General features: G+C 41.5%; 1 protein-coding gene across 2 annotated transcripts in view; it reads left to right on the top strand.

Moving 5' to 3' along the window:
- SIDL (SIDL trafficking protein particle complex subunit 10) overlaps positions 1-17,598 on the top strand; it is a 48,542-nt gene that overhangs the window by 10,379 nt on the left and 20,565 nt on the right. For both annotated transcript variants that reach the window (XM_076179048.1, XM_076179049.1), the window contains 7 exons: positions 7,803-7,990; positions 8,323-8,529; positions 9,583-9,795; positions 9,904-10,136; positions 11,177-11,283; positions 11,984-12,119; positions 17,287-17,445. In XM_076179048.1, coding sequence (XP_076035163.1) covers positions 7,803-7,990; positions 8,323-8,529; positions 9,583-9,795; positions 9,904-10,136; positions 11,177-11,283; positions 11,984-12,119; positions 17,287-17,445 — 1,243 coding nt within the window. The remainder of the gene's footprint in view (positions 1-7,802; positions 7,991-8,322; positions 8,530-9,582; positions 9,796-9,903; positions 10,137-11,176; positions 11,284-11,983; positions 12,120-17,286; positions 17,446-17,598) is intronic.

Here is a 17,598-nt window from a genome sequence, read left to right on the forward strand (position 1 = left end):
CAACCACAAAAATGGCTCCAGCACTTTCAAACTTGTCATATGAAGAGAGACTGGCTAAATTGGAGGTACCAACTGTGGAGCAAAGAAGAGAGAGAGAGGCAACTTACTGACCATGTATAGAATCATGAAGGGCACAGAAATACTTGATAGAGAGGACTTGTTAAAGTGGGACAAGAGAAACACAAGAGGACATGGAAAGAAACTCAAAAAAGATAGTTATAGAAGAGATCTGAAGAAGAACAGTTTTCCACACAGAGTGGACTTAACAAACTGGATGAAACAGTAGTGTGTGCAAAAACCATTCACGAATTTAAGAGCAAACTAGACACTGCGAGATACAAAGGCAGGATGCCACGAGTGTAGCTCCCCTTCCTGTAAAATACAACTAAGTAAATACACAAAGATGGCCCCAACACTTTCAAAATTGACATATGAGCAAAGATTGTCTAAGCTGGAACTATCAACCCTGGAACAAAGAAGAGAAAGAGGAGATCTATTGGCCATTTACAGAATCATGAATGGCATGGAAGTCCTTGACAGAGAAGACTTATTAAAGTGGGATAAAAATATAAACAAAAGGACATGAAAAGAAACTCAAAAAGGATAGTTATAGAAAAGATCTGAAAAAAATAGTTTTCCACACAGAATGGTGGATGTCTGGAACAAATTGAATGAAACAATAGTGTGTGCAAAAACCATACAAGAATTTAAGAACAAACTAGATGCTGAGAGATACAAAGACCAGTCACTGCAAGCATAGCTCCCCTTCCCGTATAATACAACAAGGTAAACTAGGTAAATACACTGTATGTGTGTACATACATACATATACCAAGGCTTTTTCCCCCTTACAAGGGAGGTAGACAAAAAGGAAAAGGCATAAAATCATTCCCACCCATTCCATCCCTGAATACACTCCACACCCCTCCACCCTCCCTCTTATCTTAGCACCTCCTGGATGACGGGTCATCCCTGCACCTTGTCCACTGCCCTGGGTCAGAAGCAGTGTCACAAGACACAGCACATCCACAGCAAAGCCGCTTCATTAAATCGGTGACCCCCCCTCTCTGTCCCCCCTTGCATAAAAGGAGAAGACGGGGAGAAATCCGTTCAGGCTGTGTCAAATTTTTCTCACACATACTACCTCACCCCCCATCCCCCCACCCATTCCAACACATGCATCACAGCATCATCCATATACAACCATTCTCCATTCACCCCTGTCATCTGTCCTCTCCCGTCCTTCCTCAACAGACATTCGCCTGTTCCTCAAAGACACCTCATCCTAGGACATCCCCTCATGTTCACTCCCTCCACATCTGCCTTCCATACCTCTTTTACTAGTCTTTCTTCATGCATTCTTTCCATGTTTCCAAACCATCCTAATACTCTTTCATCAACCCTATCTCCCAACTCCCTTTCCACCCCTGTTCTTCTCCTCACCTCCTCATTTCTCACTCTATCTAGCCTAGTAACCCCCACCATACTTCTCAGACACCTCATCTCAAACACATTCAAACTCCTTCTCTCTTCTTCTCTTATGTTCCACGTTTCTGCCCCATACAGTGCTGTTGGCACAATCACTCCTTCATACAGTCTCCTCTTTGCATCCATTCCCAAATGTCTATTCCTCATTACACTCTTTAAACCACCAAGGCATTTACTCGCTTCTCTCAATCTACATTCTACCTCCACCTTCACTCCACCTTTTCCTGCCACCTTTGCACCCAAGTATCTAAAACTATCCTCTTCCTCCAGTCGCTCTCCCTTATGTGTGTATTTACTTAATTGTGTGTGTGTATATATCTATATACCAATAGGCTCCTTCCCCCTTAAAAGAGAGGTAACATTCCACTTCCATCCCTCACCCATTTTCCTTTCATCTTAGCTCATTATGGATGGTGACCCTTATGCCCTGCCCACTTCCTGGGTCAGAAGCAGTGTGGCAAGGCACAGAAATACAACAGGGCCAACTGCTTCATTGAAATGGGGACCTCTCCTTCCTTGTCCCCTCACACAAAAATAGAGAAGGCAAAAGGAAAAATTTCCATGTCTGAAGGGATTTCTCCTTGTTTTCTCTATTTTTGCATGTGTGTATACTGTATATACAGTATACATATATATAATGTATATAATATATATATGTTAGGCTGGTTGAGGCAAACTCTGGTGGGTAGAGTGTTGGTTTTATTTGGCATTGAATGTTGGGCACCAGTAGGTGAGGGTAACAAGACAGCAAGGGAGGTAACAACTGTATTTCAAGTCATGTCCCTGGGCGATCTGCTTGCAGGGATAGGGGAGGAGGTGAGAAAGCATGGAGCAGTGAGCCAGGCTCATGTATGATGCTCTAAAGTGGTCTGAATCTTTGGTGTTGGTCCATCCTATATATACATGGGCAGGTCATGACCCATGCTCCTAATTGCCGTGAGGTCAAGTATGAGGCGAGGGAAGTTGGGCACAAAAGCATTCTCAGGCTGCTGACTCACATAGAAGGTATGACAGACCCTAGCACAGGTTAGTCATCCTGCTGGCCCCATGAGCGATTCCGTTGGTGGGCCTTAGAGGTCAAATGTCGTGGGCAGAGAAAGAGGGGGTTAGGACTACTAACAATATATATATATGTATATATATATATATATATATATATATATATATATATATATATATTAATATATATATATACATATATATATATATATATATATATATATATATATACCAAGAGCTTTTCCCCCCCTTATAAGGGAGGTTATTCAGAGTCACATACCTATTCCCACCTATTTCATTTCCCTTCACCACCCTTTCCACCTCTCCCATCTCAGCTTCTCATGGATGATGGGGCATTCCTGCATCTGCCAACTGCTCTGGGTCAAATGCAGTGCAGCAAGACACAGTACATCCACAGCAAGGCCACTTCACTGAATTACCAACCCCCCTCACTGTCCCTTCATGCAGAAAAAGATAAGACAGAAATCCCTTCGGGCTGTGTCAAAATATCATTTACATATAAGCACGATGAATCACAATGGCAAAAGCCGACAAGACTGTGAGAATAAACACCTTGTGAGATCGAAACCTTTATTGGTACTACGTTTCGCTTGTTACAGCTTTTTCAAGTACAGACATGACACACACTCTGAGCACATATAAGCCAACAGGGAAGGAACTGGGAGAACTGGGAACCTCTCCCAGTTCCTTCCCTGTTGGCTTATATGTGCTCAGAGTGTGTGTCATGTCTGTACTTGAAAAAGCTGTAACAAGCGAAACGTAGTACCAATAAAGGTTTCGATCTCACAAGGTGTTTATTCTCACATATAAGCACCCCGTACCCTCCATCCCTCCCTTTCTTGCATGACAGTATCATCCATACACAATCACTTTTCAATCATGCCATATCCTGCCTTTTCCCTTCCTTGCCCAACAGACATTCACCTCTTTCTCAATGCCCCCTTCACCCCATCCATCCATCTTATCCTCGGTTGTCCCTTCAAGTGCACTCCCTCCACCTCTTCCTTTCACACCTCTTTTACTAATCTTCCATCGCTCATTCTTTCCATGTGCCCAAATTATCCTAATAATCTTTCACCAGCCCTATCTGCCATCTCTTTTTCTACTCCCCCTCTCCTCATCACCTCTGCATTTCTCAACTCTTTCCAACCTAGTAACCCCAACCATTCTTCTCAGACATTTTATCTCAAATGCATTTAATCTTTTCCTCTCTGCTTCTCTTAAATTCCAAGTATCTGCCCCATACAGTGCTGAGAGCACAATCACTCCTTCATACAATCTCCTTTTTGCATCCATTCCCAGTTGCCTATTTCTCATAACTTTTTAACCACTTCCATACGGTGACGCCTACGTAGGCGTCATGAGGAGCAAGTGGGTACGTGATGATGCCGACGTCGGCGTCTTGATTATATTTATTGTAGTCGTACCTACGTAACCTCCATTCTCTCTAAACTGGCTTCATCATATTTTCTATGGTTATCAAAATTCACGGGTGAAAGAGAACGAACAATTGAGCACTGACTTTATTTTTTATAATGCGATTATTATGACGCAACATCGCACGTCGGGCAGCTAATGCTGCCAGACGTGCGATGTGCCCCGGAGTGAAAAGGTCAACCCTCCAGGCATTTCTTTGCTTCTCAATCTACAATTTACCTCCACCTCCATTCCTCCCTTTCCTGCCACATGTGACCCCAAATACCTAAAGCTATCCACTTCCTACAGCCTCTCTCCTTTTAGACTTACTTCCAGCTCACTGCCATCCTCTAACCTTGTACATCTCATAACTTTGCTTTTACCTACATTTACCTCCAACTTTCTCCTATTGCATACCATTCCAAACTCCATCAAATACTCCTTAACCACTTCAGTACGGGACTTAAATCTCGCGGGCAGCAGCCAATGCCAGCCGTATGACGTAACGTAATAATATTAGCATCATAAAATATAGTCGCCGCTTATATCGATCGTTCTCTCTTTCACCCGCGAATTTTGAAAACCACAGAGAATGGGATTCAGGGCGCATTTGGGAGAATGTAAAAACACAGGGGCGACTACAATAAATATAATCAAGACGCCGATATGGCAGCGTCGCGAATCCACTTGCTCCTCATGACGCCTACATGTGCGGCACCGTATGGAAGGGGTTAATCCCTCCTATGACCCTGCCACAAGTGCAGTGTCATCAGCAAACAACAACTGGCTCACCTCCCACTTTTCTCCATTTTCTTTACGGTCTCCAGTCTGCTGCCCATTACCCTTGCCTTTACCTCCAGCACCACCCTGTCCATGCACACATTGAACAGTAGTGACATGACACACCCTTGACACAGTCCCACCTTTACCTCAAACCACTCACTTTCCCCATTCTAACACAGGCTCTACTACTCCTATAAAAACTCTTGACTGCCCTTAACAGCTTACCCCCAATCCCATATACAGTACTACCTCTCATTAGCGGACTAAAAGGGGAGTAACGGTGTCCGTTGATGTGAATAATCCGTTGATTTGGAGTGGTTTTTGGGTGGCATAATAGTGATTGCACAGCACTAAACAACAGCACCAAAAACACCGAAAACACAGCAAAAACACCACAAACACAGCTAATTAACGTCTGGTAATGAGAGGTAGTACTGTATTTACAATATCTCCCACAGTGCCTTCCTGTCTTCCCTGTCATAAGCCTTTTCCAAATCCATAAAGGCCCTAGAAACATTCTTACATTTTCCCAAAGCTTTCTCACCTATCTGCCTTACTGCAAAAATCTGATCCCTGCAAGCCCTAACTTTCCTAAACTCACACTGTTCCTCACCAGTTACTCCCTCTGTTCCTTTCCCAATCCTCTCAATCAAAACCCTCCCATAAGCTTTCCCAACTACACTCAACAAGCTGATCCCTCTGAAACTACTACACTCACATTTGTCCCCATTTCCCTAGTAAAGCAGAACTAAATGTGCACTCCTCCAGTCCTCTGGCACTCCACCCTCTTTTAGACACACATTAAACAACCTTACCAACCAGTCCACTACTGCTGTACCTCCCTTTTTTAGACACTCTGCATGACATCCATCTAATCCAGGAGCTTTACCTGTTCTCATAATTTTCAGAGCTATTTGCACCTCATCTTTCCTTATTTCTCCTCCATTTTCCTCTCCCATCTCCATTTACTTAACACCTCCAGCTGGTACCACAATTCCCCCCTATCCTACTCCACATTCAACAGCTCTCTAAAACACATCCCCCCATCTTCCCCTTACCACATCCTCTTCTGTCAAGATCTGCCCATCTATATCTTTTACCTTTTCTTCTCTACTTGACTCACCTCCCCTTCCTCTCTTGATTTCCTTCCAAAACATCTTTTTATTGCTTTCAAAATTTTCTGTTGTACTCCACCCCTATTTTACATCTCTCCTTTTTGTCTCCTTTATCTCTTGCTCTTCTTTTTTCTTTATACTTCTCATATTTTTCTCTCATCCTACTTTGTAACCAGTCCTTGAATGCTCACTTCTTCTCTTCTACTACCTTCTTCACTTCATAATCCCACTACTTGCTACCCTTTCTTCTATTCCCTCCCTTCCTTCTTGTTTCACATACAGTCTTTGCACACCTTGTCACCTCCTTGAAACACCCCCATTCTTCTTCCACATCCACTCCCACTCTATCCTTCACCACCTCCCACACATCTCTCAGCCTCTCCTTGTACTCCTGTTCCTTTTCCTTCTTATTTGAATAGTTTGTTCTAAGCACCTCACTAGCTCTGTCATATATATATATATATATATATATATATATATATATATATATATGTATATATATATATATATATATACATATATATATATATATACATACATATATACATATACCAAGGCTTTTTCCCCCTTCCAAGGGAGGTAGCCAAAAAGGGAAAGGCATAAAAACACTCCCACCCATTTCATCCCTAAATACACTCCACACCCCTCCCACCCTTCCTCTCATCTGAGCACCTCCTGGATGACGGGTCATCCCTGCACCCTGCCCACCGCCCTGGGTCAGAAGCAGTGTCGCAGGACACAGTACATCCACAGCAAGGCCACCTCATTTAATCGGCGACCCCCCCTCTCCGTCTCCGTCCCCCTTGCATATAAGGAGAGGACGGGGAGAAATCCCTTCGGGCTGCGTCAAAACTCACTCACACACACTACCGCCCTCCCCCACCCCCCCTGCCCATTTCTCCCCATGCAGTCACAACATCATCCATACACAACCATTCTCCACTCACCTCCGTCTTCCGTCCTCTCCCTTCCTTCCTCAACAGACACTCCCCTCTTCCCCAAAGCCCCCTTCACCCCATCCATCCACCTCATCCTAGGACGTCCCCTCATGTTCACTCCCTCCACATCTGCCTTCCATACCTCTTTTACTAGTCTTTCTTCACTCATTCTTTCCATGTGTCCAAACCATCCTAATATTCTTTCATCAACCCTCTCTCCCAAATATATATATATATATAATATATATACATATATATATTCATGTAAACCAAAAGCATTTTCCTCTTATAAAGGGGCCAAAGCACACATCCATATCATACACAGTTGATATTTATATAACCACTCCTCCCATCTCAGCATCTCTGGGATGAAGGGTCATCCCTGTCCCTCATCACTGATTGGGTCAGAGCCAATTGACAAATACTAAGTTCTAAATGCATTCTGATAAGATAGTTGAAATAATTCTGTATTTACAAAACAGCACTATTATATGTGTTTTTTTTTTACTCAGCCATTCCCCTTATAAGAAGGAAAGGGCTTTTGGTAACAAACATAAGTTACCTCGAATTTCACTGACTGGAAATCTTCAGTCTCATGATCTTATCAGGAAGAAATGTTGGACTTTTTCTGTGTTGTATTAGTATGGGATGTTTCTATATCACCTGGCTTATAGTGGTAGAAGGAATGGAGCAATTGCTGATTCTCAGCTCTCCATATGGGAAAAGGTGAAGGAAATGTAGTCAAAGTTTTTAGAGAGAAATCTTAGGTCCAGTCAGGAGATGGAGTGTTTGCCCTTCAGGGCTGACCTCCAGATGGAGGTGAGGATGTTGACAGGTTTTTAAGATGGTCGGCAGGGAGATGACTCTCTCTGGCATCCATTTCGTAGGACCACCATTAGCAGGTATCCATTGTTGGTCCCAGGGCCTTTGATATATATAGCATATAGTAATGATATATTTTTTTTGCAACATGCTGTTTGCAATTTTCTTTTCCAATTAAGCTGACCAGTATGATTTATAATTTTGATCAACTATTTGGCAGAGACAGCTAATTGGCTTGCAGCATTTGGCCAGCAGTGTGATAGCTGGGAGGGATTGTATCTCACACCAGATCTGGACAGAAATATACAGGATAAGATCCGCAGTAAGGAAGCAACTTTATTAGAATTTCGCAATTACCTCTTCCAAAGGCAATGTGCTCTTCTTCTGCAGCTGAAAAAACCATGGGAGGTATGTTTAATCTGCTCTGCAAAAAATAAATGAAATCTTTAATCAATTACATATGGCAGCTGATGCTGCATATGAGAATTTGAGTTGTACTAAAGTAGTAAATGAGCATAATTGTTGTCCTAAATTTCATGGACTGGAAACCCACAAGCCTACAACAGCTGTCAGGGGTCTTCAGACCTCAGAGGTTCTTCCTCTGGGAAGAAATGTTAGATTTTTGTCTGCATTGCATTAGCATGGCACTGATGCTATGTCATCAGCCACGATAATAAGAGGAGGGAACTAGTTGCCAGTTGTCACTGTATTGAATAGGTTTTTTTTATTTGCACACACAGATTGCTTCACGTGCCCTCACATTTCTTCAAAATACGGTGGGGGAGTTGAATATTTTGGAGGTGAAAGTGGCTGAGGGAGGCATTGCTTGTTGGGGTTTCCTCTCCTGTTTAGAGGTGCTCTTCATGGCTGCCCAGCACAAGGATCCTGCTACATTAGATGCTCATGCTCTACACACTGCTCCACTGTGGGCCTATGCAAGGGATAAGGTAATTAAAGAGTTTATAGTTTTATATTTTTACTGTTATTGCTGTGAGGTGAGGAGGATAGTGGGAGTGGAAAAGGAGATAGCAGATAGAGCTGATAAAAGATTATTGGGATGGTTTGAACACATGGAAATAATGAGTGGTGAAAGATTAATGAAAAAGGTGTGGAAGGCAGAGGTGGAGGGAGTGAATTTGAGGGGATGACCAAGGATGAGATGGAGCGATAGGGTGAAGGGGCCATTGAGGAAGTGGGGAATGTCTGTTGAGCAAGGAAGGTAGAAGGCAGGAGATAGGGACAAGTGGAGAGTGACTGTGTATAGATGATACTGTTATGCAAGGAAGGGAAAGGTCAGTGATGGAGGGATTGAGGGTGCTTGTGTGTGAAAGGTATTTTGATGTAGCCCAAAGGGATTTCTCACCATCTTCTCTTTTTCTGCATGAGGGAACAGAGAAGGGAGGGGGGGGGGTTGTCACCAGTTAAGTGAAGCAACCTTGCTGTGGATGTACTGTGTCTTGTCACATTGCTTCTGACCTTGTCCAATGGGCAGGATACAGATATGACCCATCATCCTTGAGGAGCTAAGATAAGAGAGGGGATGGGGTGGTGGATGGGGGTGGAATGTGTGGGAGTGGGTGCATGCCTTCGAGTTGGCTACCTCCCTTATAATGGGGGAAAAAGCTCTTGGCATACTGATTGATAGAATTATTGTATTTCTCATAATGTAGAATTAGACACTGCTATGTAAGACTTAACTTCATCATTGGATATGGTTAAATAATAAAACTGGATGGTGCTAACCTAAATATACTATATGATCATAATAAATTGTAGACACTATGGATTCCAGACCCACTTTTCATTTGAAAATAATTGTGTGGTATCAGCCAGAAAAAATGTATAGATACATCACCAAATGCTGAGCTCATGATTTCAGTTTTATTAACTTGTTTGTTATTCAGAATTTTAAAGAAATCACAAACATGTTGTTTTAGATGCTATGCAAAATGTTGGAATCCTAGACTGGTGTCATCCCTAATTATAATTCTGATTTCTAGCTACAAGAATTGGGAGAACTTTGTGGTTTGATGCCTGGAGGGCAGACAACCAGTAACCAGTTACACACAGTAGTTTCCCTAGTTACTGGCATGGGGAACGACCCCCATGGACATGGTACTGAAGGAGACAGTGGAGGAGCAGACAGCATGACACCTATGACCCGTTTAAAGGATGCTGTCTCTTCCCAGGAGGCATTTCGTAAACATTTTTTGGTGAGACATTTTATAAAGTTCCACTTTTTTCAGATATTCTGATCTTCTGATGGTTTTGAAATACAGTTCTATTCCAGTATTTTCTTAAACTTTTATTCATGTTTTCAGGATATATCAGAACTTGCCATATCAACTTATAAACACATTGGTCGTATACGGTCTGCTAGACTTGTTGGTCGAGATTTGGCAGCTTTCTATGTTAGACTTGGTGAGCCTCAGAAAGCTGTATCTTTTCTAACTGATCAACTGAAGACTTTTATGGAGGAAGGCTGGGAAACTCTTATTACACATACACAAACAGACCTTACAAAATGCTACAAGTCAATACAAGATAATGAGAGGTTGGTTGATTTTTTCTTTCTTTTTTTATCTATGTTATTATATTCTGTGAATGGATAATATAATTACCATCTCATTCTGTTGTTCTTAAGTATAGTTGTTGCTTTGAATTTCACTAACTGGAAACCCATATCCCCACAGTAGCTGACAATAGCCCTCAGAGTTTTCTGTAGATCTCTTTGGGAAGAAACTTTGGACTAATGTCTGCATTGTATTCGTGTGGAAACTGTTTCTGTGTCACTGGGTTGTAGTAGTAGGAAGAGGGAAGCCGTTGCCAGTTACTAGCTCTCCTTGTGTAGATGAAGAAAAGACAGAGTTGACATATCTTGTGCCCAGTCTGAAGATGGAATGTCAACTCCACAGTACTCTATCTCCAAATGGTGGTGAGAAAGTTGGGTTTTGAAGATGAGTGGCAAGGAGATGACTCTCCTGTGTCCATCTTGCAGAAGCACCTTGAGATCATGGGACGAATAATAGGATTCTGCCCTGTGAGGGTGACATCAGAAAGAATTATCTCCCCACTACTCATTTTCAAATTCCACTAATACTCTCACTGTATGGAGATACTGCCCCAAGGGACTGGTGCTTGGTCTCAGGACTAATCCCAAGATCTCTGTATCAGTTTCATCTCTCTTTCTTCCACTATTTTACATAAGGAGAACTGACAACTCATGACTGCTTCTCACCTCTTCCTCCTACCATGTGACAACATAGGAACATTTCCACACTAAGACAATCAAATCAATCAATCCATTGTGCCTGGTTTCTTGCGCAGAAGACCTGTGGCCTCCAGGAAACTGGCAACAGCTTCTGGTTGGGGCCATTAGTCACTTAGTGAAGAGATATTGTGTCATTGTCTGAGGATTGTTAGTGTGGGGCAACACAGATAAGAGTTCAGTGTTTCTTCCTGGAGAGATTCACTGATGATTGTGGGGTTGCAGGTTTCCAGCTGATAAAACCCAATGCAACATTTATTATTATTAAGGAGATCATCAGAAATGTAGTATAATGAATTTTGCATTTTTTTTTCTCTAATTACAAGGTATATAAAAACATGTGCTCAGCTTGCTGCCAATAGTGTAATTGGAAAGGAGCAGCAGGAGACGTACTATAAAGAAATGATGGATTCTATAGATGAGATTCCTGAGAGTAAGTTGCTGCCTATGAAATTAAAGTAATTCCAGATAAACTTTTTTCCTGTAAAGTTTGCTGTAAAGCTTAATGTATAATAGTGTACATACATACATACATACATGCATATGCTAAAAGGCCTTTCTCCCCTCATAAGGGGATGGCTGAGTCAAAGCATCCACCCACCCTACATCCATTCCACATCCATCCAAAATCCTGTTCATTGTCCCTCCCATCTCATCATCTTGGCACAGACTGATCCTTCTAAAACTACTACATTCATATTTGTCCTCATTTCTCTTATACATTGGAACTATACATGCACTCCTCTAGTCCACTTGAACACTTCCTTCCCTTAGGCATACATTAAATAATCTCACTAGCCATTCCACTATAAATGCTACTCCCTTTTTCAAACACTACACATAACAGCCATCTAATGTAGGTGCCTTGCAAACTTATATGTCTTTTAATGCTAAGTGTATCTTGTCTTTCCCTGTAGCACTGTCATTTTCTTCTCATTACCCATTTTCTAGGCATCTATTATCACAGTCAAAGCTTCCTTATCCTCCTCTACATTCAACAAATATATTAACTTAAGTAGTTATGGAATTTTATTTTCTGATACTAACTTTTTTCTTGAACTATTATCCACTGTTAAGCCTGGCTTAATAAATAAATCTTGAGTACAGGTATTATAAATAATTTATATTTTCAGGTGGCTGTCTACTTGTTCCTATGGATAGAATATTTGATGTCACAAAATTAGAAGTTTTAACAAAGGAACAAATTATCCTAGATTCTGAAGTTCAAGTCCAAGTTGTCCTGAATAGCAGATTACCCAAAGAGATAAGGTATTCTGTCAAGGAGATGTTGTTGAAGTAGTATAATGTATCATTGTAACATATCAACCTCTCAGGGCTGCACCTCCAAATGGAAGTGAGTGTGTTGATGGGTTTTGAAAATGGGCAGCAGGGAGAAGTTTCTCTACACTATCCATCTTTCAGGATCACCTGTTATTGGTCTCTAGTGCTAAAGAGAATTTATGACATATTTCTCATGATGGAACAAATAGGTGGGGGATGGATACATACCTTGGCTGACTACCTCCCTTATAGAGGGGAAGAAGCCTTTTGATACAAAGATAGATAGTGAGGTGTAATGGTACATATGCCATAATTGTTAAGCTTTATTATATTTCTTAGGTAGCAATTTATATAATTTGGTTTAAAGAATATTAATACATAATTACTGTCTTGTTGTTAATACCCCATCTGGGTTGGCTGCATGTTATTGTATGGCTAAAAGCTGTTCAGTAGCATGCAGCTGATACTTTAGGGTCTATATGGGGCATCCCTATGGACCAGAGCCACACATCATTTTGTCTGTGATAGAAGAAATCTCAATTCATATAGAAATGATGATACTTTATTATACTACAACTGTCCCTCTGTTATGCTGACTCCCCACTCTTAATACTGTCCTGTACCACTTCTCTGAATGTTCATTTCCTTTTTTTGCTGAACCCTGTGGTAGGGTAGAACAATACTGCCACCAAGTGTTCCCACTTGAGTCATAAAAGGTGACAAAAACAGGAAGGGGATAGGACTAGGCATCCTACTCTCTGCAACCCCAAAGGCATTCCTAAAAAAAGCAAAGGCTTAAAAGAGTCTGGGAAAAGCTTTCCAATCAGAATCCTAAGGTTTGGGACTTTTAATGTGTGTGGATGTGGTACAGATGAGGGTAAAAGAGAACAGATAAGTGGTATGTTTGTGAGAAGAAAGATGGATGTGTTGGCGTTGAGTGAAATTAAGTTGAAAGGGAGGGGTGAGTTTGATTTTGGGAGGGTTTCATGAGTGAAGAGAGAATGAGGGAGAGAAGGGATGGTTATACTAATAAGTGAAGAGATAGGTAAGCATGTGGTGGAGTGGAAGGAGGTTTCTCCAAGGTTAATGTGGATGAAGGTGAAACTGGGAAGGGAGATGTGGTTTTTTGTAAGTGAATATGGGCCTGGTAGTGAGAAGAATGTAAAGGAAAGGAAAGGGAGGTTTTTTGGATAGATTTAACTGAGTGCATAGAGGGTTTAAGGAGAAATGTCAATGTAGTGGTATTTGGAGATCTTGATGCTAGAGTGGGAGATGAACTAAAAGATGGAGTGGTTGGGAAGTGTGGAGTTCCCAGAAAAAATTGTAGTGGAGAGATGATGGTGGAGATGTGTCTAGAGAGTTGATGATAGCAAATACATTGTTTAGGAAGGAAATCAAGCATAAATATACATGAGAGAGGGTGGTGGATGGAAGGGTGGTAGGCCTTTAATGGACTATATAGTGGTAACCAGAAGAAGAGTAGAAAGAGTTTTGGATGTACATGTTCTAAGGGGAGAGAGTGGGGGAATATCAGATAATTTTTTGGTGGAAGGTAAATTGAGAGTGGAGGATAGATGGAGAAAGAGGAAAAGGACAGAAGGTAGGGAGGTGCTTAGAGTAAATTGCTTAAATGAGAAAGAAAAGGAGGAGTACAAGAAGCTGAGAGAAGAGTGGGAGGGAGTGAAGGATAGAGTAGAACTAGGAGTGGAGGAGGAATGGGGATGTTTCAAGGAGGGAGTCACAAGGTGTGCAAAGTTGGTGTGTGGAACAAGGAGGATGGGAGGAAATAGAAGGAAGGGTAGTGAGTGGTGGGATGAGGAAGCAAAGAAGTTGTAGAAGAGAAGAAATGAGCATTCACAGATTAGTTACAAAGGAGGACAAAAGAATCTTATGAGAGATACAAAGAAAAGAGAAGAAAGGTAAAGCATAAGATAAAGGAATCATATAGGAGAGCAGATGTGAAATGCAGTAAGAGTATGACAGAAAGTTTTGAAAGTAATAAAAAATGTTTTTGAAGGAAATTAAGAGAGGAAGAGGAGGCGAATCAAGTAGAGAAGAAAAAGTAAAAGGTGCAGATAGAGAGATGATAATGGAAGAGAAGGCAGTAAAAGGAAGATAGGCAGGTTATTTTAGGGAGTTGCTAAATGTGAAAGAGGATAGGGAGGGAAAGGTAAAAGTGATGAATGAGGAAAATTGAGAAAAAATAAGGAAAGATGAAGTGAAAGCAGTTAATAAAATGACCTGGGTTAGATGGGTGTCATGTCGAGTGTCTAAAAAAGGGAGGTACAGTGATGGTAGACTGGTTGGTGAGATTGTTTAATGTTTGTCTAAAAGAGGGTAGAGTGCTGGAGGACTGGAAGAGTGCATGTACGAGGTCTGTTAAAAAAATATGCGGACTGATGTCATAAAGCAAAATGTACTTTATTTAGAAATTACAGAACTGGGTCCCCTTCAAAGTACTCTCCTTCCCAATGCACGCACTTATCCCAATGGTGTTTCCACTTGTTTAAACAGTCCTGGTATGTGTCTTTTGTAATGTCCTTCTGCTCCTTTGTCGCATTTGCCTTAATCTCGGGAATTGCCTCAAATCTTCTTCCTTTCAAGGGTCTTTTGAGTTTGGGGAACAAGAAAAAATTGCAAGGAGCAAGGTCAGGTGAGTTGGGGGTTTGGGGAAGAACAGTGATCGAGTGTGGCCAAAAACTCATGAGTTCTGAGGGCTGAATGGGTTGGAGCATTGTTGTGATGGAAAAACCAGTCGCCACTCTTCCATATTTCTGGCCTTTTGCAATGGATGGTGTCCCTTAGACGTTTCAGAGCTTCAGTATAGTAAGTCTGGTTCACTATGGCAAGCTTTTTTGGTTCTGGGGGATGTTTCACTCATCCACTGGGACGATTGGACATTCGTTTCAATGTCAAAACCATAAACCCACAATTCATCACCTGTTATGATCCTGGAGAAGTTTTCATCTTCTGAATGATCAAGCAGTTCCTGACAAACCTGGACGTGATGGGTTTTTTGTTCGTCCATTATCAGGCGTGGCACAAATTTCGCAGCAACGCGGTGCATCTTCAATCTTTTTTGTCAAAATCTCATAACAAGATCCAACTGATATCCCACACTCTTCAGCAAGCTCCCTGACAGTCAGGTGTTGATTTGCCCACACCAGGGCATTGATTTTGTCAACATGTGGGTCGTCAGTTGACGCGGAAGGACGTCCAGGACGCTCATCATCTTCAATGGACCGTTGACCATCCTTAAAACACTCATGCCACTTGAAACATGCTGTACGCTTCATAGCAACATCACCTTAAGCATAGCAAAAGTTTCAGTCTCAGATTTTTCAAGTTTAACATAAAATTTCACGGCAAGTTGTTGCTCCTTAACATCATTCATTCTGAAATCCACCAAACAAAAAAAATTGCACTTCACTAAAAACTGCATAGCTAATACACAAATAAAGATATCTGCAATTGGGAAATGGTGTCATAATCAGCTGATCTGTGCAAACCTAATGACACCAAGCAGATTCCCCTGGAACCAACTGGAGCCATGCAATTCAAACAGTCCGTGCATTTTTTGAACAGAACTCGTATAGTTCCACTTTACAAGGGAAAAGAGGACGAGTGAGTGTAGTAACTTCAGAGGGATCAGTTTGTTGATTGTAGTTGGGAAGGCATATGGGAGGGTTTTGATTGAGATGATTAGGAAAGGAACAGAGAGGATAATTGGTGAGGAACAATGTAGGTTTAGGACAGGTAGGGGTTTTTATGAGATTAGTAGAGCCTGTGTTAGAATTAGAAATGTAGAGAGTGAGTGGTTTGAGGTAAAGGTGTGATACCTGTATACTTTAGATACCTGTATGCAAATGTGGCAAGAAAAGGAGTGGAGGTGGAGGTAGAATGTAGATTGAGAAAAGCAAGTAAATGCCTTGGTGGATTAAAAAGTGTAATGAGAAATAGACGGGAATGGATGGTAAAAGGAGATTGTATGATGGAGTGATTGTGCTGACACCACTGTATGGTGCAGAAACATGGAACATAAGAGAGCAAGAGTTTAAATGTGTTTGAGATGAAATGCCTGAGAAGTATGATAGGGGTTACTTGGATCGAGTGTGAAATGAGGTGAGGAGGAGAACAGGGATGGAAAGGGAGTTGGGAAATAGGGTTGACGAAAGAGTATTGGGATGGTTTGGACACATGGAAAGAATGAATGAAGAAAGATTAGTAAAAGAAGTCTGGAAGGCAGAGGTGTGGGGAGTGAACATGAGGGGCCAACCAAGGATGAGATGGATGGCTTGGGTAAAAGGGGCATTGGAAAAGAGGGGAATGTCTGTTGAGGAAGGAAAGGAGAAGACAGAAGATAGGGGTGAGTGGAGAATGGTTATTTATGGATGATGCCGTGATGCACGGAAGGAAGTGGGTGGGGGATGGGGGAGTAAGTGAGTAAGTGTGAATGATATTTTGATGCAGCCCAAAGGGAGTTCTACTGGTCTTCTCTTTTTCTCTATGAGGGGATGAAGATAGGAGGTCACTGATTAACCACCTCAGTACAATGATGCCTACAAAGGCGTCATGAGGCGCAAGTGGGTACACAAGGATGCCAGCATTGGTGTCTTGAGTATATATATATATATATATATATATATATATATATATATATATATATATATATATATATATATATATATATATATATATATATATATATATCATAGTTTCACATGAGTTATCCCCAGATTAGGTGAACTGGTTTGATCACATTTTGTGTGTTTATTATTACTCAGAGTAAAAGAGAATGAGTAATACAGCAGTGACTTAATAATATGAGTAGTGTGATGCATTGTTCATATGGCAGCCAATACTGTGTGCTAGAAGTTGACTCATACTGAAGTGGTTAAATGAAGCAGCCTTGCTGTGGATGCAGTGTGTCTTGCTACATAGCCTCTGACCCATGGCAGTAGGCAAGATGCAAGGATGACCCATCATCCAGGAGGAACCAAGAAAGTGGGAGGGAGGGAGGGGAGGTGAATGGGAATGGAGTATGTGGGGATGGATGGGTGGAAGTGGATATTATGCTTTTGTTTTTTGGCTACCTCCTTTATAAGGGGGAAAAAGCCATTGGTAATTGTATGTATTTATGTATTGTCTTTTTCAGTTGTAAAAGAATATGTGTCTCCTTAAAACACTGGCCAGAAGAAAATAAACCAACCAACAGTGGACCAACAAAACGAAGTGGAGGAACAGAAATTGAGCGCAAAAAGAGCACAAGTAGTAACAATTCTAAGACTGGTCCGCCTCGTGCTGGAGCTCAAAGGTGCTGTAGAATAAGTTGATAAATTTGTATGAAAGTACAAAGTTCCTCTGTAATTGCTTTCTAAAGTCAAAATAGGTCTTTGTTTGCACACCTGCATTACTAACAGTATACAGAACTAAATACAAAGTAAGCTTGAGGTAACAGCTTGATCAA

This window comes from Oratosquilla oratoria, chromosome 42 (genome assembly GCF_046742065.1).
Source record: "Oratosquilla oratoria isolate Oo_2021 chromosome 42, ASM4674206v1, whole genome shotgun sequence".
NCBI lineage: Eukaryota > Metazoa > Arthropoda > Malacostraca > Stomatopoda > Squillidae > Oratosquilla > Oratosquilla oratoria.